Source organism: Bactrocera tryoni, chromosome 4, assembly GCF_016617805.1.
Source record: "Bactrocera tryoni isolate S06 chromosome 4, CSIRO_BtryS06_freeze2, whole genome shotgun sequence".
Taxonomy (NCBI): Eukaryota; Metazoa; Arthropoda; class Insecta; order Diptera; family Tephritidae; genus Bactrocera; species Bactrocera tryoni.
Window position 1 is genome coordinate 44,521,398 of NC_052502.1, and position 21,296 is coordinate 44,542,693.

Genomic DNA, 21,296 nt, shown 5'->3' on the forward strand with positions numbered 1-21,296 from the left:
GCACCCTGTTTCACTTGCGCTTAGTAGCACAGGGTGACTAAAATCAATGGCATTTCGAAACATTAGCCCATTTCCAACTGTTCCACTTATTCACAGAGCTACGAACATATTCGGAGGCGCATTCGTTTTCTTTCATTTCAAGTGTAGCTGCACGAGCTCGAGCACGCGACTTGTCAACGCCGAGTGGGAAAATCTGATTTTCTTCAAAAGAATTTTTTACTGTGTCTCTTTTGTAAGAAGTATACAAAGCAAAAAGGTATTGTACATTTTTAATATATTATTCACTTAATTTATAAATACGAAGTAAAAGAATATGGTTATTTAAAGTGTGAATAGGAAATGTGTTTGAAAAAGTGACCGGAAGATGAAGCGTTAAATCAACTCTACTGCCGTGCTAGTGTGCCATTGATTTTTCTCTTAATTCGCGATACCACTCGGCACTTTGCTTGTCAGTTGGTTATGTAATGAACTTTTTAATTTGCACAATTCCATAAACTGAATTTTTAAATGACTAAAACAGGGTTTTATAATATGATTTAGCTTTTATAAAATCAACTGGACCAACAAATATACAAATTTGAAAGGGTTTTAATGTTATTTGCTATTTGTCTGCAAGCATATACATACACTCATACATATATTTAATTAACCAAACTAGTGGGAGCGGTGACAGCATAGCGTGTGTAGCGAAAACATCCCCGCTTCCCGTCAGTCCGTGTTCCTCCGGAAAGTTAAAAGTGTTCACCAGTCACAAGGTAGACTTTCATGCTTGCGATTCCGTTTTCATAATTCCTAACCTAGAAATGTTAAAATAAAAATAATCTTCAAGAATTTCTGAGTGAATCGAGCGCTTGTACACACATACGTACATCTATACGTAGCTACGATCATGGTATGCTTGTGTTTGTAGGCTCTCTGGCAAGTGGCAGCCAACTTGGCAGCTACTTGCTTTGCACAGCATTATTGAGCGCCGTTAAATCGAAAGAGATTGATGCCATCTTTCCCCGTGCCATCTCATATTCTCTTAAAAATATACAAACAACACTAATTATTCATACATTTTGTATATGTATGTACATATATAACATATTACAAACACATACATATGTACAGAGCTCTTTACACTAAATGCTATTGGAAAGTTAAATTTTTATTTGACTCGGCGGTTACCTCTGCAAACTCTTTTCTCTTAGCAGTTCAACCTTTGCACATACATATGTATGTATGTATGCTGTCGTCAAGTCCGTAAAATTTCCAAACACAATAACCATTTCATTGTTGAATATGTTTCGTGTATACCTTGCGGTTACTAGTGGTGGTCCGCTTATCGCAAAATAAAAACTATATTTTAAGGTCATCCATAGCGACATATATATATATATACTTTTCTACGTAGCAGTATACATGCGAGTACATACATTTTTGTCGTGTCTACTGCGCCTTAATGATTTATTTCTAATTGTTGTGCGTCTTAGCTGCACAGTGCAACATTTTTGTAGAATACCTGGAAATGCCAAAGGCTAACACGGGAGCATAGGTACTCTTTTCTGACAACCTATAAAATTCCAAATGCGGTTACCTGCGTGTTTTTGTTAACTCTAATTAAATGCAGCTGTTTTATGCCAACTGTGTTGCCGATCAAAATTTCAATTTTCAATTTGATCTGCAACATATCTGAATAAGAGTAAGAGTAGTTAGGCTTCATAAGTAGATAGAACTGGTTTCAGCCAAATTCTGCTAAACAAAGTTGACAAAAGAGTCAGCAAGCTGAATGTATTGACATACAAACAAATATATGTTTATAAATATATAAGCAGGGAGCAGATTTGTGCATATTGTCTGCGACTCGAGCGATTTCGAAGAAGCTGCATATACAAACGAAATAGCAAAGTAATTTAATAGCTTTTTTGTTTAACTTCTGTGAATAACCGGATATTTTCAGTTATTTTGAAGAGCAATTTGGGGTGAGTTGCGTTCTGCGTGTTAAAAATCGTAAAAATGCCGACTCCAACGCAAGTAATTAATTTGTTGTTTTGTAGTAAAATGCCACTTGTTGAGTGCATTATGTGGCTAAGGCTTAAATTATAAAAAAAAAAAACAAAAAAAATAAGAGAACAAAAATGAAAAAAATAAGAAATAAGAAAAGTGATAATAATAACAAAATAAAATTAAAATTCGCTGTAATACGAAACTATTTATTTGTTGATGTATTGTTTATAGTAAAATCATTATTTAGATAACAATAATTACTTTTACTTTCCGTTGGTCAGTAAAATATATGAATTTGGCAACACACAAACAAATATTTCAAACTACTGGCAGTATTTTATAAGCAATTAAATTTAAAGACTTGAATATGTAAGTGCCGCCACAATAATAGTGCCAGATACTTGAATTGAGCTTATAATTTCATGTTTTAGTTAAATGCGATAAAAATAAATCACTTAAGTTGTTATTGACAATCGCAAATTAAACCACTTAATCACAAAGGCCGGTAGTTGAAGTAATATAAAATAATAAAAAAATTAAATCGATTTCAAAAATAAATTGTAATAATTTTTTATAATTTAATATTTTTATAATATATGTATATTTTAAATTTTATAATATATACATACATATACATATATGTATATATTTTTTAAATTCATTTGAATGAAATAAAAAAAATAAATTTATAGATGAAAAAACAAAAATCCGACAGTCGTGGTAACGGTTAAATCATTTAATCACAAAGGCCGGTAGTTGAAAGAATATAACCTAATCAAAAATTAAATCAATTTATAAAAATTTTAACATGTTCTAAATTTATATAATATAAATACATATATATGTATATACATGTGTGTATTTAAATTCATTGGGTAAAATAAATAAAATAAAAATAATTTTAAATTGTATCAATGAAAAACGAAAATCAATTACATTGCCAACACGTCCTTGATCTCTTACGCATTCTGCCCTCAATTTCAAACGGACACAATGCGGCCATCAACGCTTTCGTGCTCTTCGCGGACCACTTTCATGCCGCAGCGACGATTAGCACGCATCGATGCAATTAAAAAGTGCATATTGGTTGCACTTTTTCGCTTATTTTAATGTGCCACAACATTGTGGCAACTTGCCAAATGAAATGCAAATTGCAACAACAATACAAGAGCTGGTAAAATTTGTGCGTACATATGGTTTAAAAACACAGCAAGTTGGTCAAGTCGAAAAATTTCAATGGCACGGTAGCAAGCGTCTGAGCATTTTTCATATTCCAGCAATGGGGTTTTGCCAAAACCGGTTTTAAATGAGTTCATTGGCTTCGATTTCAAAAAAGCTTAATGCTTTCGGTTTAAGTACGCAAATGTTGAACTCATAATAACGCAAACTAAATTGTTTTTGTTTGGAATTGTGTATGTAATTGCAAACAGAAATTTCTTTTTTCTCAAAAGCTTTCCAGAAGAGCTTAAATTTTATTTTGAGATATCAAAATGTTCAATTGATTTACCTTTATTATTATTATAATTATTTTGTACAATAACCTAACCTACAATATAACACTTGTTAATGGGTATTTGAGTAAAAATAAGTGGGGATAAATTTTTGAATAAGGATGAAAAATATTTACACTAAATTAAACCACAAACATTTTCACTAAATTAAAAAAATTAACAAAGTAAATTTATCAGTTTTTTAAACTAATAATCAACACGATATTCCCGTGTATGAAAGAATGTGTCATAAAAAGGGGATTTCCCTCGACATAGTTTTATTGTTGTTGTTGTTACAGCGGCAGAAAACATTCCTGAAGTAATTTCGAAGATTGGTACCAAGTTAACAGTCCTTGGCTGGGTAAAAATCCGTATCTTGGTCCCAACTGTCGTGAGAACGGTTAATAACTCTGTTTGTATAATTGATACAGAAAGCTGTGGGCAAAATAATTCCTGAAGCAGAGGAATACAGTGTTATCGGTGAAGTGAAGTGATACAAAAGGGCCGTTACGTGTCTCTTAAAAAAGTTTACAAAAAAAACTTGAAAATCAGTATTAATTACAACAATTGTGTGAGTTGTTGTCATTGTGACACTGCAATTCTTCCGTTTCGAGTTCATTGTAATTAATTATTTTTGCCGCTTCACTAAGTTACTAGCCCAAGACAAAGTTCTTAAAAGCTCAATCAACAAAAATTGATAACAGTTGCTGGTTCTGAAATATCTAAAAATGGTTTGTCTACAAAAGCTTTAATACCAATTCATCGTCAAAATAATAATTTTGATGCCTTTTGATAGATATTTCCATCAAAAGAACCATACAAGTTGAAACCAATTTAACAGTCGTTTTTTATTTGGACTATGAATACTGTCCCCTCCGTGGGCATATTAAGTTTGTCACGAGCTTTGCAAATAGATGTGGTCATAAATATGTTCTTGTTATTGTAAAGGATTTCTATCCCCGTTAGGGTGGTAAGGTTAAGATAAGGAGTAATCGAGGTCATTCAACAGTAAACCCAGGAAACGAGTTGTTTCAACGGGGTCGGATCATAGAGAGATGGGTGTCAGATGGTTAGAGTCATGCGGAGACTCGTTGCATGCTGGACTTATATTTTTATGTCGGGGTCTATTCGGGATAAGTAGGAGTTTAACCAGTTAAAGTAACCAGAACAATTCCCAGACAGCCGATTTTGCGTTACCGGAATTGACCCTGTTTTTATCCGGCTGTTTTTTCGGGGATCTAATTCCGTTTAGATCGTTATAACATATACATACATACATACATATATGTATATGACGAGCTCAGTCTATTTAACCTCGTCCATATTTTAACTTTTAACTCTTAATGTGTTAAATGCTTTTCGTCTCGCAGTGTTTCCGATTTATTCGCCTCCACTGTACTAAAGGCCCTTTAAAAAATATTTTCTCACAAAAAATATATTTCATATAAAAGCTCACTTATTTACATATGTATTTTAAAAACTATCTATTAATTTTACAACATACCAAAAGCTCTTGTCAATCAAAAAAGGAAAAAACCCATTATACATACATACATACTATATATGTGTATATTATACATATGACCGTGAAATTTTTCATTTATCTCATACGTCTTCAATGCGCAGTACGCATATTATCTTATCATAAGACCGCTGGTTACTCAAGAAACTAAAAAAATTATGTAAAATAGGATAGGGATTAGTGGTAGTACATACATACATACATATGCACATATAGCACATTGGAAGCAGTTTGTCATCAAGCTGCTTGGGCTAAAAAATGTGCAAATGGTTAGCATTATTTAGCACTTTAGTCTTATGTTTTTGCGTAAATTGCTGCTAACGGTAGAACATACATATGTATATACATATATAAACATTTGATTCAGCAGTCATATGCGTCGGACTTTAGCTGCTACATATAACCCTACATACTTGTACAACTTGTGCAAATGAATGACTTTTATACACAAATACATGCATAACTTGGTTAGCGCGTGTGTAAAAACACATACAAACATACGAGTATGTAGATGTGTGCGTGAATGTTACGTCAAATTCAAATTTTCGTGTGCGAGACGATCACATGCCCCTTGGCGCCCCACACACAAACGCGTATGCTGCTGTATTTTCATGTGTGTGCGTGTATGTGTGCTCGTGCTGTTGCTATTTCGCGTCGCGTCAATTCTTTGCTAAGTTAATCTCTCCTACAATATACCTACATACAGTTACTTAGTAATAATTCTTGGGCTAATACAACTTCTGTGAGTGATATTACGCGTCTTCGCAAATCAACGATTACGTAAATACTGAAGCAAAAAAAAAAAAAACAAAGTACACAGTAAAGGAAAACGTAATACCCACTTATCGTTTCGGCAGCAAGTGTCCTTATCAGCGTTGAGCAAGTTGGCCATTCGTCAATGCTGTCGCGCCGACATCTGCTCAGCATTGACGCCACCCACCCACAAACGCCTATTTTTTGCACCTTAGCATTTACCCGAATACTTTTATTTATAAGTGATTTGAATGAAGCACAGAGTAGTGAAGAAAGCAAATGCGTTTTTTGCGGCCAAAGCCAAATTTCCGAAGATTTTTTGCTAAATTTAAATTTAATTTTAGTTCAATGCCACTATTATTGTTTAAATGCTGTAAAAGGCATTATGTAATAACACGCTTCTTGTGCATACATACATTTGTTTGTATGCATGTATGTGCCATATGTACTTATGTATGTTTCTCCTTGCTTGTTGGCATTGAGCGAAAAACGAGCGTTATCTATTTGCCACCAAGTTAGTTGGCAACCCAACGCTGCTGAGTGGATTTTTATGTAGCAAATCGAAATGTTGGAGAAGAATGCTATTTTTTTGTTTGGAATTTGTTTTTTAATTTTTTTTGTTTTAAATTTTTTTTATTATTTTTTATATATTTTTTATTTATTTTTATTTATGTATGTATATAGTTTTATAATTTTTTACTAAAATTGTTTTTATGTTTTTATATTAAAAATAGCGCAAAAATTAAGCAAGTAACAATATTTTTATTTTTTATTTAAAAGTTTTTTTATTGTTTTGTTTATTATTTTTAAAATTTTTTGAAATTTAAAGTTTTTTTGAAATTTAAATTTTTTTTTGAAATTTAAAATTTTTTTTCATTTATATTTTTATTTGATCATTTATTTGCATTTTGTATTTCTTTAATTTTTTTTAGTTTTATTTTACATATAAATTCAAAATAATGATCGCGAGCATAAAGAAAGCTCTTTCGCATTCGCCACAGTGACAACTAACCAAAGAAATCACTTTTCACTCGTGTATGTGTATGTGTACCAAGCTTTCTATGCCACCTTTCATAAGCTTACACATGCATATAGATATATGTACGTGTGTGCGTGCATGTATTCTCACCAATTTCACGCGCTCATTCACCATCGTTTTGCTAAAATGTGTTATAAAACCAAAAGTGCCAATGTCTTGTCGGCGTTGGCCTTCAGCGAGAAGCCGTAATGTAAAATAAATAATATATATTCACACATACATATTTACATAAGCAAAACTGTATGTGGGGGGGAAAAAGCTCACTTCAAGCTCTCACACTCTCTTTCGTTTGTGTGTGTAACAAGGCGCAGGCGTTCCCTTGACCGTTCGCTGGCTGCCAGCCGCTCTCACTTCCGCGCGTTTGCGCTCACACCCGCCTCAATGCCACCAACTACGTACGTAGAGGGTGCAAAAGCGCATTGCAGAGCTTTCAACTAAGTTTTGCTTCACTCAACGTCGCCATGTAGAATTTCCAATTTTCCATAAGCAATTCAGCGGCCGTCCGGTGCAGACCTAAAGCTTGGAAGAGGAAGAAGTGGGCAATAGCAATTAACACATTTTTGTTACTGTGATAAATTATACAAAAACAAATAGTACGTAATACAAAAAATATATTAATTTTTAAATTTCTCATATAAAGAAAATATTTATTTGAAAAGAAACTGAAATGCAATTAAACTGTGTTATGGCAAGCACTCAATAGTTATTACGAATCAAAGCGAGAGTTGTTATGCAAAAGTGTTTGGAGTTTGCGAAAAAGTCGACTGCAATGGCAAAGCGTGCAATTATCTAACACCGAATGCGTGCTTGAGTGAACTTTAAACTGCTCAAAGGCAACTTTAAAGTAATAATAAGTAAAAATTATGAAGAAATGTGAAGACATTAAGCGCTGTCTTAGAAAAATAGTGTTTTTATAAGTGCAAATTTTCTAAAATTTCGTAAAAAATAATTGATACTGAAAAATTGTGTGCCCCGAGGCAGAGAAACTGTTATGCAATCACGTCTGTTATTGTAGGCGCTTCGTGAAAAAAGTTCGCTCGTTTGTTCGGTCGATCTTCGTTCCATCGCTTGTTCGGCGGCGCTCGATTCCATATAGTACAACAACAACAGTGTGCCAACGCCACAATCAGCTAACCTCGTATTGATAAAAAAAGCGGTTTATGTAACATAACGGTTATTATACAACAACACAGCGCTGCGCTTAAGCAGTTGGCTGCAACGACCCAAAAAGCACTTTACACCCTTTATAATCGCATATTTACACTATATTAAGCGTTTAAGTGGGAAATGATTTTGCAAAAGATATGTCTGTCTTTAAGTCAGTTAGCCGAATTGTAGCACCTTCTTCGTAGAACCTTCTGCATTGAGGTGTTTTTTAATTATCGATTGATTTCTTGTTCTTGTTGGCCACGTGCCGCCCCTTAAAGCCAGCATTCGATATTGTGACGTAACAATGAAGTGACGCACAAATATACAAGTTGTCGGTACTATTAGTTCAAATACATACAGACATATATAAATCTATGCGAATAGTGTATGTAGTTAGACACAAGCACAAATCTAAGAAAAATTTTCAAAACCAGGCCAAAAAGTCGAAGAAAACTATCACAACGCCATTAGTTAAGTGTATGTTAATATGCACACACACATATGTATATATGTATATGTAGAATTGTTTGCATATTTGCACTTGAACCACATATTAGATAACAGCTTTAGACGCAGTGCGTATGAGTAACATCAACTGCCCGTCGTTAGGATAATGTGTTGATGAGGCTGCGTGGCGTATGATGAACATGAATGAAAAGAACTTTCAATACGCACATACAGTGGTGGGCATGTGATTAGAAATGCCTTGGTGGCCTTTAAAGTTGTGTATTGAAATTAATTATTAAAATCAGAAAATAATATGAAAAATACAATATTTAGATGCAATATTTTTAGTTACTTTTATTTTTTATTGATAAAATTTATTTTTGAAAAATTATTTGCCAAGATTTTTTTTTTATTAAAATTTATTAATTATTTATGAATTTCTGTATGCAATTATGAAAAATTGATTTTCATGTCGAAATTACGCCATTTAAATTTTTTAACCACTGTTTTTTCGCGAAAATTTTTTTTTTAACGGTTTAGACAAAACATTCAAAAAATATTTATTAAGATTTACATTTTTGAACGCACTGAGAGTCTCTTGTTTTGTAATATTTCAAATGGAACATTATTAACTCATTTTTAACTTTTTAAAAAAAATATTTTTTTATACATTAAATTGCAGCAGTAATCATTGATAATGTTTTTTTTTTTATTAAATATTGCAATTTTTAGAATTTGTAAAATAACTGAAAAACTTCGATATGCAAACAATAGATAACTTTGATATTTACCAACTGTTAGATTTGGTTGAACATTTTTTAAATCATATTTTTATCTATTATCTCAAAACAGTAATTACTGTGAAATACATTATTATAAATTATATGTACATATATTTTTTTAACAAATTTTATTACTGAAATATTTATTTATAATTATAATTTGTACAACTTGCAGACAAAGTAAAGTGTTTTCTTAAGTTAGAACAAAATGATTAATTTTACCAATTGAAGAAATATTATTTTTAAAAAATATTATTTTATTATTAAAAAAAAATAAAAAAATATATTATATTTGGGCTTATCGAAGACCATGTACGCTTGTCATTCTACATTTATGTGGTTCAAAACTAAGCCAATAGCAATTTTTGTTACGACGGTCACTAAACGTCTTGATTTTTTGTGATACTTTAGTAACACTTACGTGCAATTACAAAAAAAAATATTATTACTACTGTTAGATTTTATAAATATTTTAATTTTTAATTTATTTAAAGACCATTTGTGAAGGGTAAAATATTTTATATAATTTTTTCTAAATTTTCGAACAAATTGGAATTAGAGATTAAAGTAGATTAATATGCATTCCATACTAAGAAAAAAAAGTAATTATTATCTTTTTAAAAATTTTAAATGTAAGTTCACGTGTAAAACTGCAATTCAACATATTTAATATTCTGGTTTTGATAAATAAAATTTCCACTCCAAAAGTTCAAACGAAATTCCACAGCAAGCGTCATAATGCAATTTAATTAATTTTTGCAAAAACAATATATTATAAATGTATATAAATGTACCTACATGCATATGTATGTATATGTATATGTATGTACGTATGTATGAGTTCATTTTAATTTATATGTATATTGTACATTTATGTATATAAATTTTGAAATTTTCCAAGGCCTTGTCGGTCATTCACAGCATTTTTGATTTGCATAATAAATTCTATTGAATTAGCCACTTTCTTGAGAAAATATATATATGTATATATAGATATAAATTTATTTTTTCAGAACAAATAATTAAAAAAAAAAAATTTTCAGAAAAATAAATAAGGAGTTATAAAATTTGTTATTAAAAAATCGTGTTTGCAAATTTTTATTTTTTTTCGCTTTTCTTCAACTCACTTGAATGAGTTCTAAAATTAAATAAACACTTGTGCATATATATCGAGCGATTGATCTTGACTGTTGCCAACATATGTATGTATGTATGTATGTATACATACAAAAATACATAAATATGTATTTATGTACATTTAGCTATAAGTGTGTGCTCTTGACGTCACTTGATGGTGTTTTTGGGCAATGAATTTGAAAAATTATATCACTTTTTAATCAACTTTTTCGTAATTTTACGGTAACAACACTTGAATTCATATTTTCTTGCATTTGCGTTTCAATATAATAAATAATTTATAAAGTTACTAATTTCGACTTATGGCTTTTTAAAATGAGTTTGCTTACACATATATGTACATATGTATGTACATACAAACAAAACAAATCAATTGAAAAAACTGTGCATTTACATATATGTATGTATGACTGTAAAGTATCCAATTCCAGCTTTGCTAACTGTGCGTTTATCTGAGTCAATGCTTGTGCAAAGAGGCGTAAACAAAAGCATTTCATTATTATTATAAATTGAAATTTGATGCCAATGTAATATGAACTTTAAACTGAACTCTGAAATTTTATACTACGTACATACATAAGTATGTATCTTTGTATGAGAAGTAACTTACTTAGAAAAATAAATTATTTTGAGAAAAAATATATTTTTTTTAATTAAAAATTTTAATACAAAAAAAAAAATATATTTCACAAAAAATATTTATGGTAAAGAATTATTCGAAACTTCAATATAAAGAAATTTTTTGAAAACAATTCATTAAATTAGTTGAAATTTCGATAAAAAAATTATTTAAAATAGTACATTGCAATTAAATAAGATATAGTAAATTTAAATAGAAAAAACTTATTTGAAAAAATGTATTAAATTACCTGAAATTTTAATACAAAAAATCAATTAAAATTTTGAAAAAACATATTTAATTTTTTTAATTGAATTTAAGTTAATTGAAATTTCACCATAAAAAAATTAATAAAAAATTTAGTAAAATTATAATTAAATAAAATTGCAATAAAAAAACTTTGAAAAAAAATGATTAAATTAGTAAAAATTTTAATAACAAAATTTATGAAAAAATTTCATTTTTTGCTCATATGTACTTAGTGCAAAGTATACAAATAATGTAGACCACGTGCTAATTCCATAAGACTAAATTTTTCAGCTAAAAAGCCGCATTGAGTCACACTTAGCAACGAGTCTGAACTTCCATAAACCAGTTTTGCTCGAACCACTTTTTCAAATGCAAACTAGGTTTAGTTGTCTTTGTATTATATAAACGCACAAACACATAGTACAATTATGGATGTATGTGTGTGTAATAATTCTAAAATTCCATGTACGCTTATCGCAAAAAGTACCATTTTCGCGCTAATAAATGCGTTTGTGTGTGAAGCGAGGCCGCTAAGCGTGTGTCTCGTCGGCGACGTGCGGCGCTCGCTTTCCGTTTTTGTGTCTGTGATGTCATGAGTGCGCGAATTTTGCTGTTATCATTATAAAAAGCAATAAATTCAATTTGCGCGTGCCATTTACAGTTTAATTGTTTTTAGAAAGAATTTTATTTTACTATCAATGAAATTGTCGAAATTGCAACTAATCTTAAAATTTTTGATTTAATTTAATTGCAGCATAATGGGCAAGGATGGTAAAGCTGCTGATCCCCTTGCATTCGTCAAGGATTTCGCTGCGGGCGGTATCTCTGCTGCCGTCTCAAAGACTGCTGTTGCACCCATTGAGCGTGTGAAACTGCTGTTGCAGGTTCAACACATCTCAAAACAAATCAGCCCCGATAAGCAATACAAGGGCATGGTTGATTGCTTTGTCCGCATTCCAAAAGAACAAGGTTTTGCGTCATACTGGCGTGGTAACTTGGCCAATGTTATCAGATACTTCCCAACTCAAGCTTTGAACTTCGCCTTCAAGGATGTGTACAAACAGGTGTGTGTTACGTCGTGCACTAATTTTGTTGCTATCAATTGAAATTCTTCTGTTATTAATTAAACTTTGTATCAATTGTCTTTGTTTGGCAGGTTTTCTTGGGTGGTGTTGACAAGCACACTCAGTTCTGGCGTTATTTCGCGGGTAACTTGGCCTCCGGTGGTGCTGCTGGTGCCACTTCTTTGTGCTTCGTCTACCCCTTGGACTTTGCCCGTACCCGGTAGGTTTTCATATTCAATAATTACGAAAGACAGCAATCCATCAAAAATTAAATTCGCTTAAATTCCTCAAAAAATAGTAATTTATGCTACTAATTTTTCGTGGATGACTGTAGTTATAAAGCATAACAGTTTTGAGCTTTTTTAATTCTTTTATAATAATAAATAAATTCGCTTATTCCTCTACTTTATACAGTTTGGCTGCTGATGTCGGTAAGGGTGGTCAACGTGAATTCACCGGTCTTGGAAACTGCTTGGCCAAGACTTTCAAGAGTGACGGTCTTGTTGGTTTGTACCGTGGCTTCGGTGTTTCCGTACAAGGTATCATCATCTACCGTGCCGCTTACTTCGGCTTCTACGATACTGCCCGTGGTATGTTGCCCGACCCCAAGAACACACCCATCTACATCAGCTGGGCTATTGCTCAAGTTGTTACAACTGTTGCTGGTATTGTATCCTATCCATTCGATACTGTGCGTCGTCGCATGATGATGCAGTCTGGCCGCAAAGCAACCGAAATCATCTACAAGAACACACTGCACTGCTGGGCCACAATTGCCAAGCAAGAAGGTACTGGCGCCTTCTTCAAGGGTGCCTTCTCCAACGTACTCAGAGGTACTGGTGGCGCTTTCGTGCTTGTATTGTACGATGAAATCAAGAAGGTCTTGTAAAGTAATTAACACCTACTATCTAATTGAGCTAAAACAATTATTTAATTTAAATATTAAAATAATAAAAACAAAAAATTAAAAAAATACCAACAAAAAGCAGTTACCATACATTATTGAAATAAGCGATATAAATAAATAAATGTAAAACAAATAGGTTGCAAATTGTAACAATACGAAGATAGAGCGAAAAATAACCAACAACAGTAATTCAACAACAACAACAACACTGATGAATCATTAGTAAATGTTCAATCACAAACAAATACGGAAAAGTTAAAAATACAAAAATTAATAAAAATTGTAAAATGATTTTTTTCTAGTATAGTGCTAATTAAGTGCAGATAAGCAGGACCTGTTACCTAATAGGTTCGAGCTTCTGTTATTGATTGAAGTATGACAATCGTATCGTGCGTAGGCGATTAAATTCGAAGAAAAGTTTTCATTTTAAAATGATTGGTCCAGTTATCACGCTACCGTCGAAGTGGGGTTATGTAAGGTTCTTAGACTGTTCCTCTAGCAGCATTACTCAAAACCTTCATTGCATCAACAACAATTGTGGCCTAATATCTTAATAATATTAAACTCAAAGAACTTTCAAAGCTCTCAAAATGATTCTATTTTTTCTTAGCGTACACCATAACCTAAATAACCACTACAACAACAACAACCGAAGTCACTAATCCCTTCCCGTTTATTGACAATTACCGTAAGACTAAATAACTATGTTTGAAGAGTTGGTTGCTTGCCTTATCTGTTATCGTTCAATTGAGTTTTATCGATTTGTTAGTTTGAATACATTTCAAATCAACGTCGTTTTCTATAAATTTTCCGTAAACTTGACACATTTGATCGAATTGTTTCTCATTGTTCATTGTACAATTGTTAAATTCTAAATACTTAAAAATCATTACTTTTGAATTGGCAACTAAATATCTAATTGCGCAATGAGTGAAGGAGAAATAAAGAAAGATTTGTCAGATCCCATTGGATTCCTTAAAGATTTTATGGCTGGTGGCATATCCGCAGCTATAGCTAAAACTGCAATGGCGCCGATAGAACGCGTTAAATTGCTTTTGCAAGTACAAGCCATATCAAAGCAGATATCTGCCGACAAGCAATATAAAGGAATGATTGATTGTTTTGTAAGAATACCCCGTGAACAAGGCTTTTTATCATTTTGGCGAGGAAATCTAGCTAACGTAATTAGATACTTTCCTACCCAGGCATTGAATTTTGCGTTTAAGGATAAATATAAACAGGTATGATGAATTGCCTTTAGGATCCAAACAAACCAATTTTAAATTAATAGCATTATGAAAATTTTTAAGATATTCCTCAGTGGTATAAACAAAAAAGAACAAAAGGGACGTTACTTCTTAGGCAACATACTATCCGGTGGTGCAGCTGGTGCCACGTCTCTCTTATTTGTGTATCCTTTGGATTTTGCACGTACCCGGTAGGTAAAAAATCGAGTTTTAGCTTCTCTTAAGGATAAAGTTGTTATAACTTAAACTGTAGAGTTTTATTTTAAGTCGGCGCTCAGTTACATGCATTAAGTCATAATTTACAATTTTATATAACAGCTTGGCTGCTGACGTTGGAAAGACAGGACAACGCGAATTCAATGGACTCTTTGATTGTATAAAGAAGATATTCAAAACTGATGGATTTATGGGATTGTACAGAGGTTTTGTTGTTTCTGTACAAGGAATTATAATGTATCGTGGGGCTTATTTCGGTTGTTATGATACGGCTCGTGAGCTAATGCCAGATCCAAAAAATTCACCTATATGGGTAAATTTTTTAATTGCGGAAGCTGTAACCACCTTTGCAGGCATAGTTTCTTACCCATTTGATACTGTGCGCCGTCGTATGATGATGCAATCAGGCGTAAAGGCTGGCGAACGCGTTTACAAAAACACTGCCCATTGTTGGTTAGTTATTGCTCGAACAGAAGGCCCCTTTGCTTTCTTTAAAGGAGCGTTTTCAAATGTTCTACGTGGAACTGGTGGGGCACTTGTATTGGTGATGTATGATGAGATTAAGAAGCTAATGAATTAACATTTTAAATTTTTATAAATTAACTAACAAATGAGACATCACCACTTGAATAGTAGTTTCTCATGTTTAGGAAATAAATGTGACTGTTACTTCTTGAACATGATTTAATTATTATTTAAGTTTTGAAGTCGCGACTGTGATTAATCTATTACAAATTGTAATTTCATATTCTAAATGAAAACCTGTCTTTTCACATTAAAATATTTTATTTTATAATAAATCAAATGTTTTTATTATTGTTATTAAAAAACGAAAGTTTCTTGAGATAAACCGGATTTACCTGTTTAAAAAGTCGATAACTATTTGAAAGAAATGAAATGAAGTATCCAATGTTTATCGAAATTATAATTCTCAACTAATTGACAGTTAGTTCACCTGCAAAACAGCTGATAGATAAGTGCATGGAATTTCAGTTCGGTTATAAAATTTTTCCACAAATTTAAATAAATTTCAATTAAATCGTAAAAAATTTGTTGCAAATATGTTGGCTAGACATTCTTTAAAACTACCACGATTGACAAACATGTGTGCATCATTCTGTACTGCGACAGCGGAGGCTGCGGCGGAGCCTCTTTATAATCGCCCTAAACTTGCCCCAACTGATTACCGCACTGGCGAGACAAACACCGACTTGCATTCTAAAGTGCATGAAGCCAAGTTCTACACAATTGCACCAGAAATTAAAAAACAACTGTTTAGCGGTGGTGGACTTCCCCGACAGTACGAGCAACAAATAAAAACATTTACCGAAACTTGCCTCATGGTGCGACCGGTCGGTTTAGAGTTAATAAATTATATCCGTAATACGGATTTCAAACGACCTGCGATACGATACGTATTATACGGTGACAATGGTGTTGGTAAAACTTTAATTATGGCGCATGCATTGCACTATGGGTTACAAAACAATTTTGTGCTTGTACATGTACCATGGGTACCCAATTGGATGAAGCGTCCAAAAGAAACTGCTAACGCTGCACAAGAAGGTTTTATCGATTTACCTTTCGACGCGGCAGCGTGGTTAGTGCACTTTAAAACTCAAAACTCGAATCTACTTACCAAGCTACAATTGAAAACCAGTAAGGATTACGTCTGGAGTAAAAGAGAAGCAACTCCAGCTGGTTCTACATTATTGGAATTGGTGGAGCACGGTATTGCGCGTATTAAATTCGCCTCCGAAACAATAGCTGCTTTGTTATCCGAGCTGAAGCAACATGCTAGTGAAGATAAATGTAAAGTTATGGTTGCTATTGATGGTTTTAATGCATTTTTCCACCCGGAGACACGTGTGTTTGGGGATCATAAACAACGTATAACACCTGATCGTATTACACTGACCCAACCTTTCCTCGATATTACTAATTACAATTGGACTAATGGTGTGTGTATATTAACGGTGGATAAAATAGGAATGACCGAAGGTTATATGGAGTCGTACATGCCACGTTATTTACTCGGTAAGGAAGGATTCGAACATTTAGATCCATTTGTGCCAGTACGTGTGGATAACTACAGTGATAAAGAGTTCGCGAGTTGTGTACAATACTATTTAGATCGAAATTGGATTCAGAAAACACCAGAAGGCTTTGACGAACAACTTAAGTACCTTAGCAATAAAAATCCTTATACATTAATGCAATTAACACGTTCGTTGTAAATGAATGCACAGTTTTGCCAACTGGAAAACCAAAAATTGTTCACACTTTTTAAAATAAAATTAAAAATAATTATCGAAATGATCAAAGCTTTTATATAAGACTCATAAATGTGCAAATATAGTAATTAGGTGTTGCAAGTCAATTAACTTCGTTGAAATAGTGGGTATTTATTGATTAAACATGTACGCATTCCATTAAGAAAATCATCCTACATTTATAAATGTAATTGCTCGATATCATGTCATCAGGAGGTAATTAACTATTGTGTTTTTACTATTATTTTAGGCAAATATTTTTTCTTTTTAGCATTAAACCGGCATTTCGAACAAAATAGAACATCAATCTAGAGCATAAACAAGCAAGGAATTTTTAAGTTGAACACTGTAGTGTCAAATGCGAATAATTGCGGCCAACATGCATATACACTGGCTGAAATTTTAACAAATTTTTAACTTAGTTCACTGCAGATGGTGTTAAGTAGGTTGTATTCGAGGCGTTATTACGAGTTACTAATTGTTTTCATCTAAACGCAAATAATAACGCCGTTCCCATATTTGCTAGGCTTCGATCTTAATTGGTGGATGCAAACGCGGCCAGTCGACAAACTCCACGCCATAGTGTAATATGCCAGTTGTGCCCACTCCAACAATTGTGCCCCAGAATAAAAGGAAAAGCAAGCTTTCGGTATTAAATTCTGCCGGAAAGATGGCGGTAATGAAGAGCATTGCCACGGCGAACAGCAAAACGGAAGGTATCTGAAAATGCAAAAAAAATTTCTTTTAAATCGTAAAATTTTACTTTACCAATCAGAAGTTTACCGTGTTGTAGCGCCAAGTACGTGTAACCACTAACGGTGACGGCAGTAAATTGCCTTCGTCCGGTTTAACCACATACTTGCCCAGAAATAGGTCAAAACCATCCTATAAAGTTACAAAGTAATGAAAATATTGTAAATTTTATCAAACGCGAACTGATGCACCTGTCTACTTCCATCAGCAAAATTATTGAGATAGTAACGGGTTGCTGAATTGACACCATCCTGCATAAGACCGGCTTTTGTACGTTTTCCTGTGCGTGTGAAATCGGTTTTCAAAGCGCCAGTACCGGAATATTGCAATGAAATCACATCCGCATTATCCGCCCAAACCTGAATACACACAAACAAGTAAGTTAATGTTTATTTAGTATATGAGTATACAACTTACCCCTTTGAAAATATACTCGAAATTGGGCGACGCTCGTTCTACAACTTGGCCGGCTTGCAAAATGCCCAGCTTTTGTAGGACCGCATTCAGGGAACGCTTGGCTAGCATACTTTGCACAACATTAGTGCGATCCAAGCAATCAACGCAATTTGTGCGAAAGACGCCATCTTGCGCTGATACCAAACCGCCATCTTCGCGTAAATGAAATACTGAGAACTCATCCTGCTCGTGGGCCACGCGATCAATCAGAATCTGCAAGCGATCCCAACGCATTTTCTTGCATTCTGCATGAAAGTCGAAGGCTTCATAGCGTACATTGGGATTATTCATTTGCTGAACAAATGTGCGGAATGCGCGTTCCAAATTGCCCTCCGCGCGTTTTTGGTCCACCTATAGTTTGTAAAGAATATATATTTTTTTATAACATAATTCTACACATATATTCACAATTGCACAAATTACCAGGTTTAGAACTATTTGACGTCCGTAAAGCATCACCTGTGCTTCGAAATGTTTCAAGCATGCCGCCAAGTGATCCTTACCCGGCACCAGTTCCGGATCAGGTTTATACCTTAGGTTTGGTAATTGTCGCCAAAAGAAGGGCATACTGCCTCGCGTCTGTTGCAATTAGAAAAATACTCTGCATTATTTTAATTCCATTATAAAAGAAAACTGTCGAAAATCACCTGCACAAAGGATATACGTTGTCCATTGTACTCGACAATTTGTTCCGTTTCCACAAAATTGGCTACATTACCCGTCTCGTCAATGCCACGCGCGAAGAAACGTGTGCCGGCGCGGTGTATAGAGCGGCGTGATATGATTGACCAAAAGAACGTTTGGCCATTTACTTGCACTTGATTTATGGAAACAACTGAAAGAAAAAAGTTCTTTTAATAAAACTCGGCTGGAAAATTATTAAATCAATTAAAATTCATACAGCCTAGTACGATTGGCAAGGCGAATTTGCGCATTTCTGGACAATTAAAGTTACGCAGTAAAGCGCCATTCCAAACGAAGCGCTCGTCGGCACGCTCGAACAAACCGTTCTAGAGAATGTACAAAAAAATTAGATGCGTACATTGAAAAGTATTAATATGTACCTTCTTGAAGTCCGGCGGCATGCCGTGCAAGCGCTGTAGCGAGTGTGTCAAATCGTACCAATAGGAAAAGTAGAAGAAACGAGTGTCCAGGGTTTGCCGCAACATGTTAAGATATGTTTCATTTTGCTCGCGTTGTTTGGGGCGCAAATGTGTTATAGTTGGAATGTAGGGTATAATATCGTAACCTGCCAAACGCCATATTATGGCGCCATTTAGCATGCCCACATAAAGGCGATGAGTGGCAACAATTAGGTAATGACCACCAAGTAGTTGAATGGTGCCAAGTATGCCACATACACGCCTTGTGGGCACTTGGTTGTTTAGTTGGTTGCCTTTGCCTACAATAATAATGACATTCTTAATACATACAATTTCATGTATATTTCTGTGTACAATTTTTAAATGCCTCATTTGCGTTTACTTACTTTGAACACGTACTGTATTCACAACGCGATCAATTACCAGCAGTTCATCTTTGCCATTGGGTTCCACAACGAAACGTTCCGGCGTTATGTACCTGTATTGTGTTGTAAAGTAGTTATAAATCGATAAAATCAATCTCTAAGCAGTCATATTTGTGTTAAAAGCTTGGTTGCCACATATGTGCGGCGGACAGCTGCAAGGCTAAACCATTAATAATGTCATTTCAAGTACAGATTAAGTGTGCCCTACACAAAATCACACTCAGCCACCCACCCTACTTAAAGCTACACACAAGCTAACTCTCACAGCCCACTATCCACTGAACACAATATCTTAGCCTGTTATCAACTTACAAATTCATGTCATCGTGTATATCCCAACTGGTGTCCATTTTGTATGTACCAATATTTGTGAAATGCACGAAATTACACTTAAATTAGTTTAAAAATAAAAAACTTTTAGCCCGCTACTTTATCAATTTTGCTAATCACTGCCTGGTAACGAAATCAACCACACTATGGGCGTTGTTTATTTTGGTTGCAAGTGGCCGCGCAAATTTTACTTTATTGTCGTTAGTTCCTTCGTTGTTTATCTGTTAATTTAAAGGCATTTATGCTATTTTTTTAGTTTGATTACTGTAACTAAATTATTAATTTAGAATCGTGGACAAATTAGTTGCCAGCAAAAATTTTGCAAATTTTGACACTAATCAGCTGTAATATTAAATTCTCCACAGGGTTGCATTGATATGTTTTGCTTACAGTGGAGGCTATAGATTACTTGCGCTTTTATAATAAATTTTGTGATTATGAGAAAATCTTTTTAAAATCGTAGAAATTGTCCACTTTTATTATTTTTTTTTTAATATTTTTTTTTTTTAATTTAAAAACTAAAATATTTAATTTTTTAAGTTATTAAATAGTTTGTAGGTAAAAAAGTCGAAGTTGTCTCCTTAAAAACTTTTTTAATCGGTTTTACTCGAAGTGCTTTGCTGTCTTAAGTCGGCTAATTGTTTTTGTTGTTTTTCTTCCAAATAAGTTTTTAAAAGTTAAAAAAAGTTCTAATGGTAGGTTATCAAATGGATAAATGTATGTAGGTAGATAGGAGAGTGACCTATCAGTTGTCACTTAGCGCTAGATGCGTCTTCGTACAAAAGACCTTTATGATCTTACTAGCTCGTTTCAGTTTCATTTTCGCGTTGAAAAACTGTTTCCTATTCTCTACTAGTCTACATTTTTTGAAATATGTTCTCCAAGTGGTAGGTGCCCCGTTATAGTATCAGTAAGTCGGTTTGAGAGATATGTACACTAAATATAAATCTTTTAAAGGACGGAACCACAGCTGTCCCTTGCTTATACGATCGTCTGGACCAAATTACAGTTCTATATCCTAATTTAGTGCTTATTTATGACACAATTTTGGGTCTCCGTTTAATGACGTTTTGTAGGCGTGGCAGTGGATTGGTTTTCTTCTTCTTTTCTTAATTGGCGTAGACACCGCTTAAGCGATTATAGCCGAGTTAACAACAGCGCGCCAGTCGTTTCTTCTTTTCGCTACGTGGCGCCAATTGGATATTCCAAGCGAAGCCAATTCCTTCTTTACCATGATCCTAAAGTGTACTTTAAATAAAGAAATATACCTAATTCGGGTTTTGCATGGTAGATTGGTTCCTGAAGAAACCACATAAATTTGAGCTATTTACAATTTCACCGTATCC

At 33.5% G+C, this 21,296-nt stretch overlaps 4 protein-coding genes and 1 non-coding gene across 6 annotated transcripts; 4 read left to right on the forward strand and 1 right to left on the reverse strand.

Annotated features, from left to right (window-relative positions):
• Positions 1-132: 132 nt before the first annotated feature.
• LOC120773975 (ADP,ATP carrier protein) lies at positions 133-13,287 on the forward strand. Of its 2 annotated transcripts, none has more exons than XM_040103220.1 (4): positions 133-256; positions 11,931-12,240; positions 12,333-12,460; positions 12,655-13,287. In XM_040103220.1, exons 2-4 carry the CDS (start codon positions 11,935-11,937, stop codon positions 13,127-13,129), a joined length of 909 nt encoding a protein of 302 aa, XP_039959154.1. In that variant the 5' UTR covers positions 133-256; positions 11,931-11,934; the 3' UTR covers positions 13,130-13,287. The 2 variants fall into 2 exon arrangements, with proteins under 2 accessions (XP_039959154.1, XP_039959155.1); XM_040103221.1 differs by lacking the exon at positions 133-256 and adding an exon at positions 7,279-7,386.
• LOC120776233 lies at positions 9,462-9,606 on the forward strand. Its single transcript, XR_005705419.1, has one exon. It is a non-coding gene; the product is annotated as a small nucleolar RNA psi28S-3327 (small nucleolar RNA).
• Positions 13,288-13,470: 183 nt separating the features above from the next.
• Positions 13,471-15,369, forward strand: LOC120773974 (ADP,ATP carrier protein-like). Its single transcript, XM_040103219.1, has 3 exons — positions 13,471-14,388; positions 14,458-14,585; positions 14,713-15,369. Exons 1-3 carry the CDS (start codon positions 14,074-14,076, stop codon positions 15,188-15,190), a joined length of 921 nt encoding a protein of 306 aa, XP_039959153.1. The 5' UTR covers positions 13,471-14,073; the 3' UTR covers positions 15,191-15,369.
• A 196-nt stretch (positions 15,370-15,565) lies between these two features.
• Positions 15,566-17,206, forward strand: LOC120774387 (28S ribosomal protein S29, mitochondrial). The gene has a single exon (XM_040103997.1). It carries the CDS (start codon positions 15,672-15,674, stop codon positions 16,845-16,847), a length of 1,176 nt encoding a protein of 391 aa, XP_039959931.1. The 5' UTR covers positions 15,566-15,671; the 3' UTR covers positions 16,848-17,206.
• LOC120774386 (phosphatidylinositol-3-phosphatase SAC1) lies at positions 16,996-20,275 on the reverse strand. The gene is made up of 10 exons (XM_040103996.1): positions 19,933-20,275; positions 19,582-19,673; positions 19,157-19,494; positions 18,994-19,102; positions 18,740-18,927; positions 18,516-18,671; positions 18,054-18,443; positions 17,828-17,995; positions 17,667-17,768; positions 16,996-17,603 (listed from the first exon to the last, which is right to left on the reverse strand). The coding sequence occupies exons 1-10, from the start codon at positions 19,968-19,970 to the stop codon at positions 17,406-17,408; spliced, it is 1,779 nt and encodes a 592-aa protein (XP_039959930.1). The 5' UTR covers positions 19,971-20,275; the 3' UTR covers positions 16,996-17,405.
• Between the last annotated feature and the right edge of the window lie 1,021 nt (positions 20,276-21,296).

Excerpts from the sequence above, each read along its gene's own strand:
- LOC120773975 (XM_040103220.1), top strand. The coding sequence starts at position 11,935 with ATGGGCAAGGATGGTAAAGCTGCTGATCCCCTTGCATTCGTCAAGGAT. Across the intron at positions 12,241-12,332 it reads TCAAGGATGTGTACAAACAG|GTTTTCTTGGGTGGTGTTGA; the intron begins GTGTGTGTTACG and ends TTTGTTTGGCAG. Across the intron at positions 12,461-12,654 it reads TTGGACTTTGCCCGTACCCG|TTTGGCTGCTGATGTCGGTA; the intron begins GTAGGTTTTCAT and ends TACTTTATACAG.
- LOC120774387 (XM_040103997.1), top strand. The coding sequence starts at position 15,672 with ATGTTGGCTAGACATTCTTTAAAACTACCACGATTGACAAACATGTGT.
- LOC120773974 (XM_040103219.1), top strand. The coding sequence starts at position 14,074 with ATGAGTGAAGGAGAAATAAAGAAAGATTTGTCAGATCCCATTGGATTC. Across the intron at positions 14,389-14,457 it reads TTAAGGATAAATATAAACAG|ATATTCCTCAGTGGTATAAA; the intron begins GTATGATGAATT and ends AAAATTTTTAAG. Across the intron at positions 14,586-14,712 it reads TTGGATTTTGCACGTACCCG|CTTGGCTGCTGACGTTGGAA; the intron begins GTAGGTAAAAAA and ends TTTATATAACAG.
- LOC120774386 (XM_040103996.1), bottom strand. The coding sequence starts at position 19,970 with ATGGACACCAGTTGGGATATACACGATGACATGAATTT. Across the intron at positions 19,103-19,156 it reads TGCCGCCGGACTTCAAGAAG|AACGGTTTGTTCGAGCGTGC; the intron begins GTACATATTAAT and ends TACATTCTCTAG. Across the intron at positions 18,672-18,739 it reads AACGTATATCCTTTGTGCAG|ACGCGAGGCAGTATGCCCTT; the intron begins GTGATTTTCGAC and ends TAATTGCAACAG.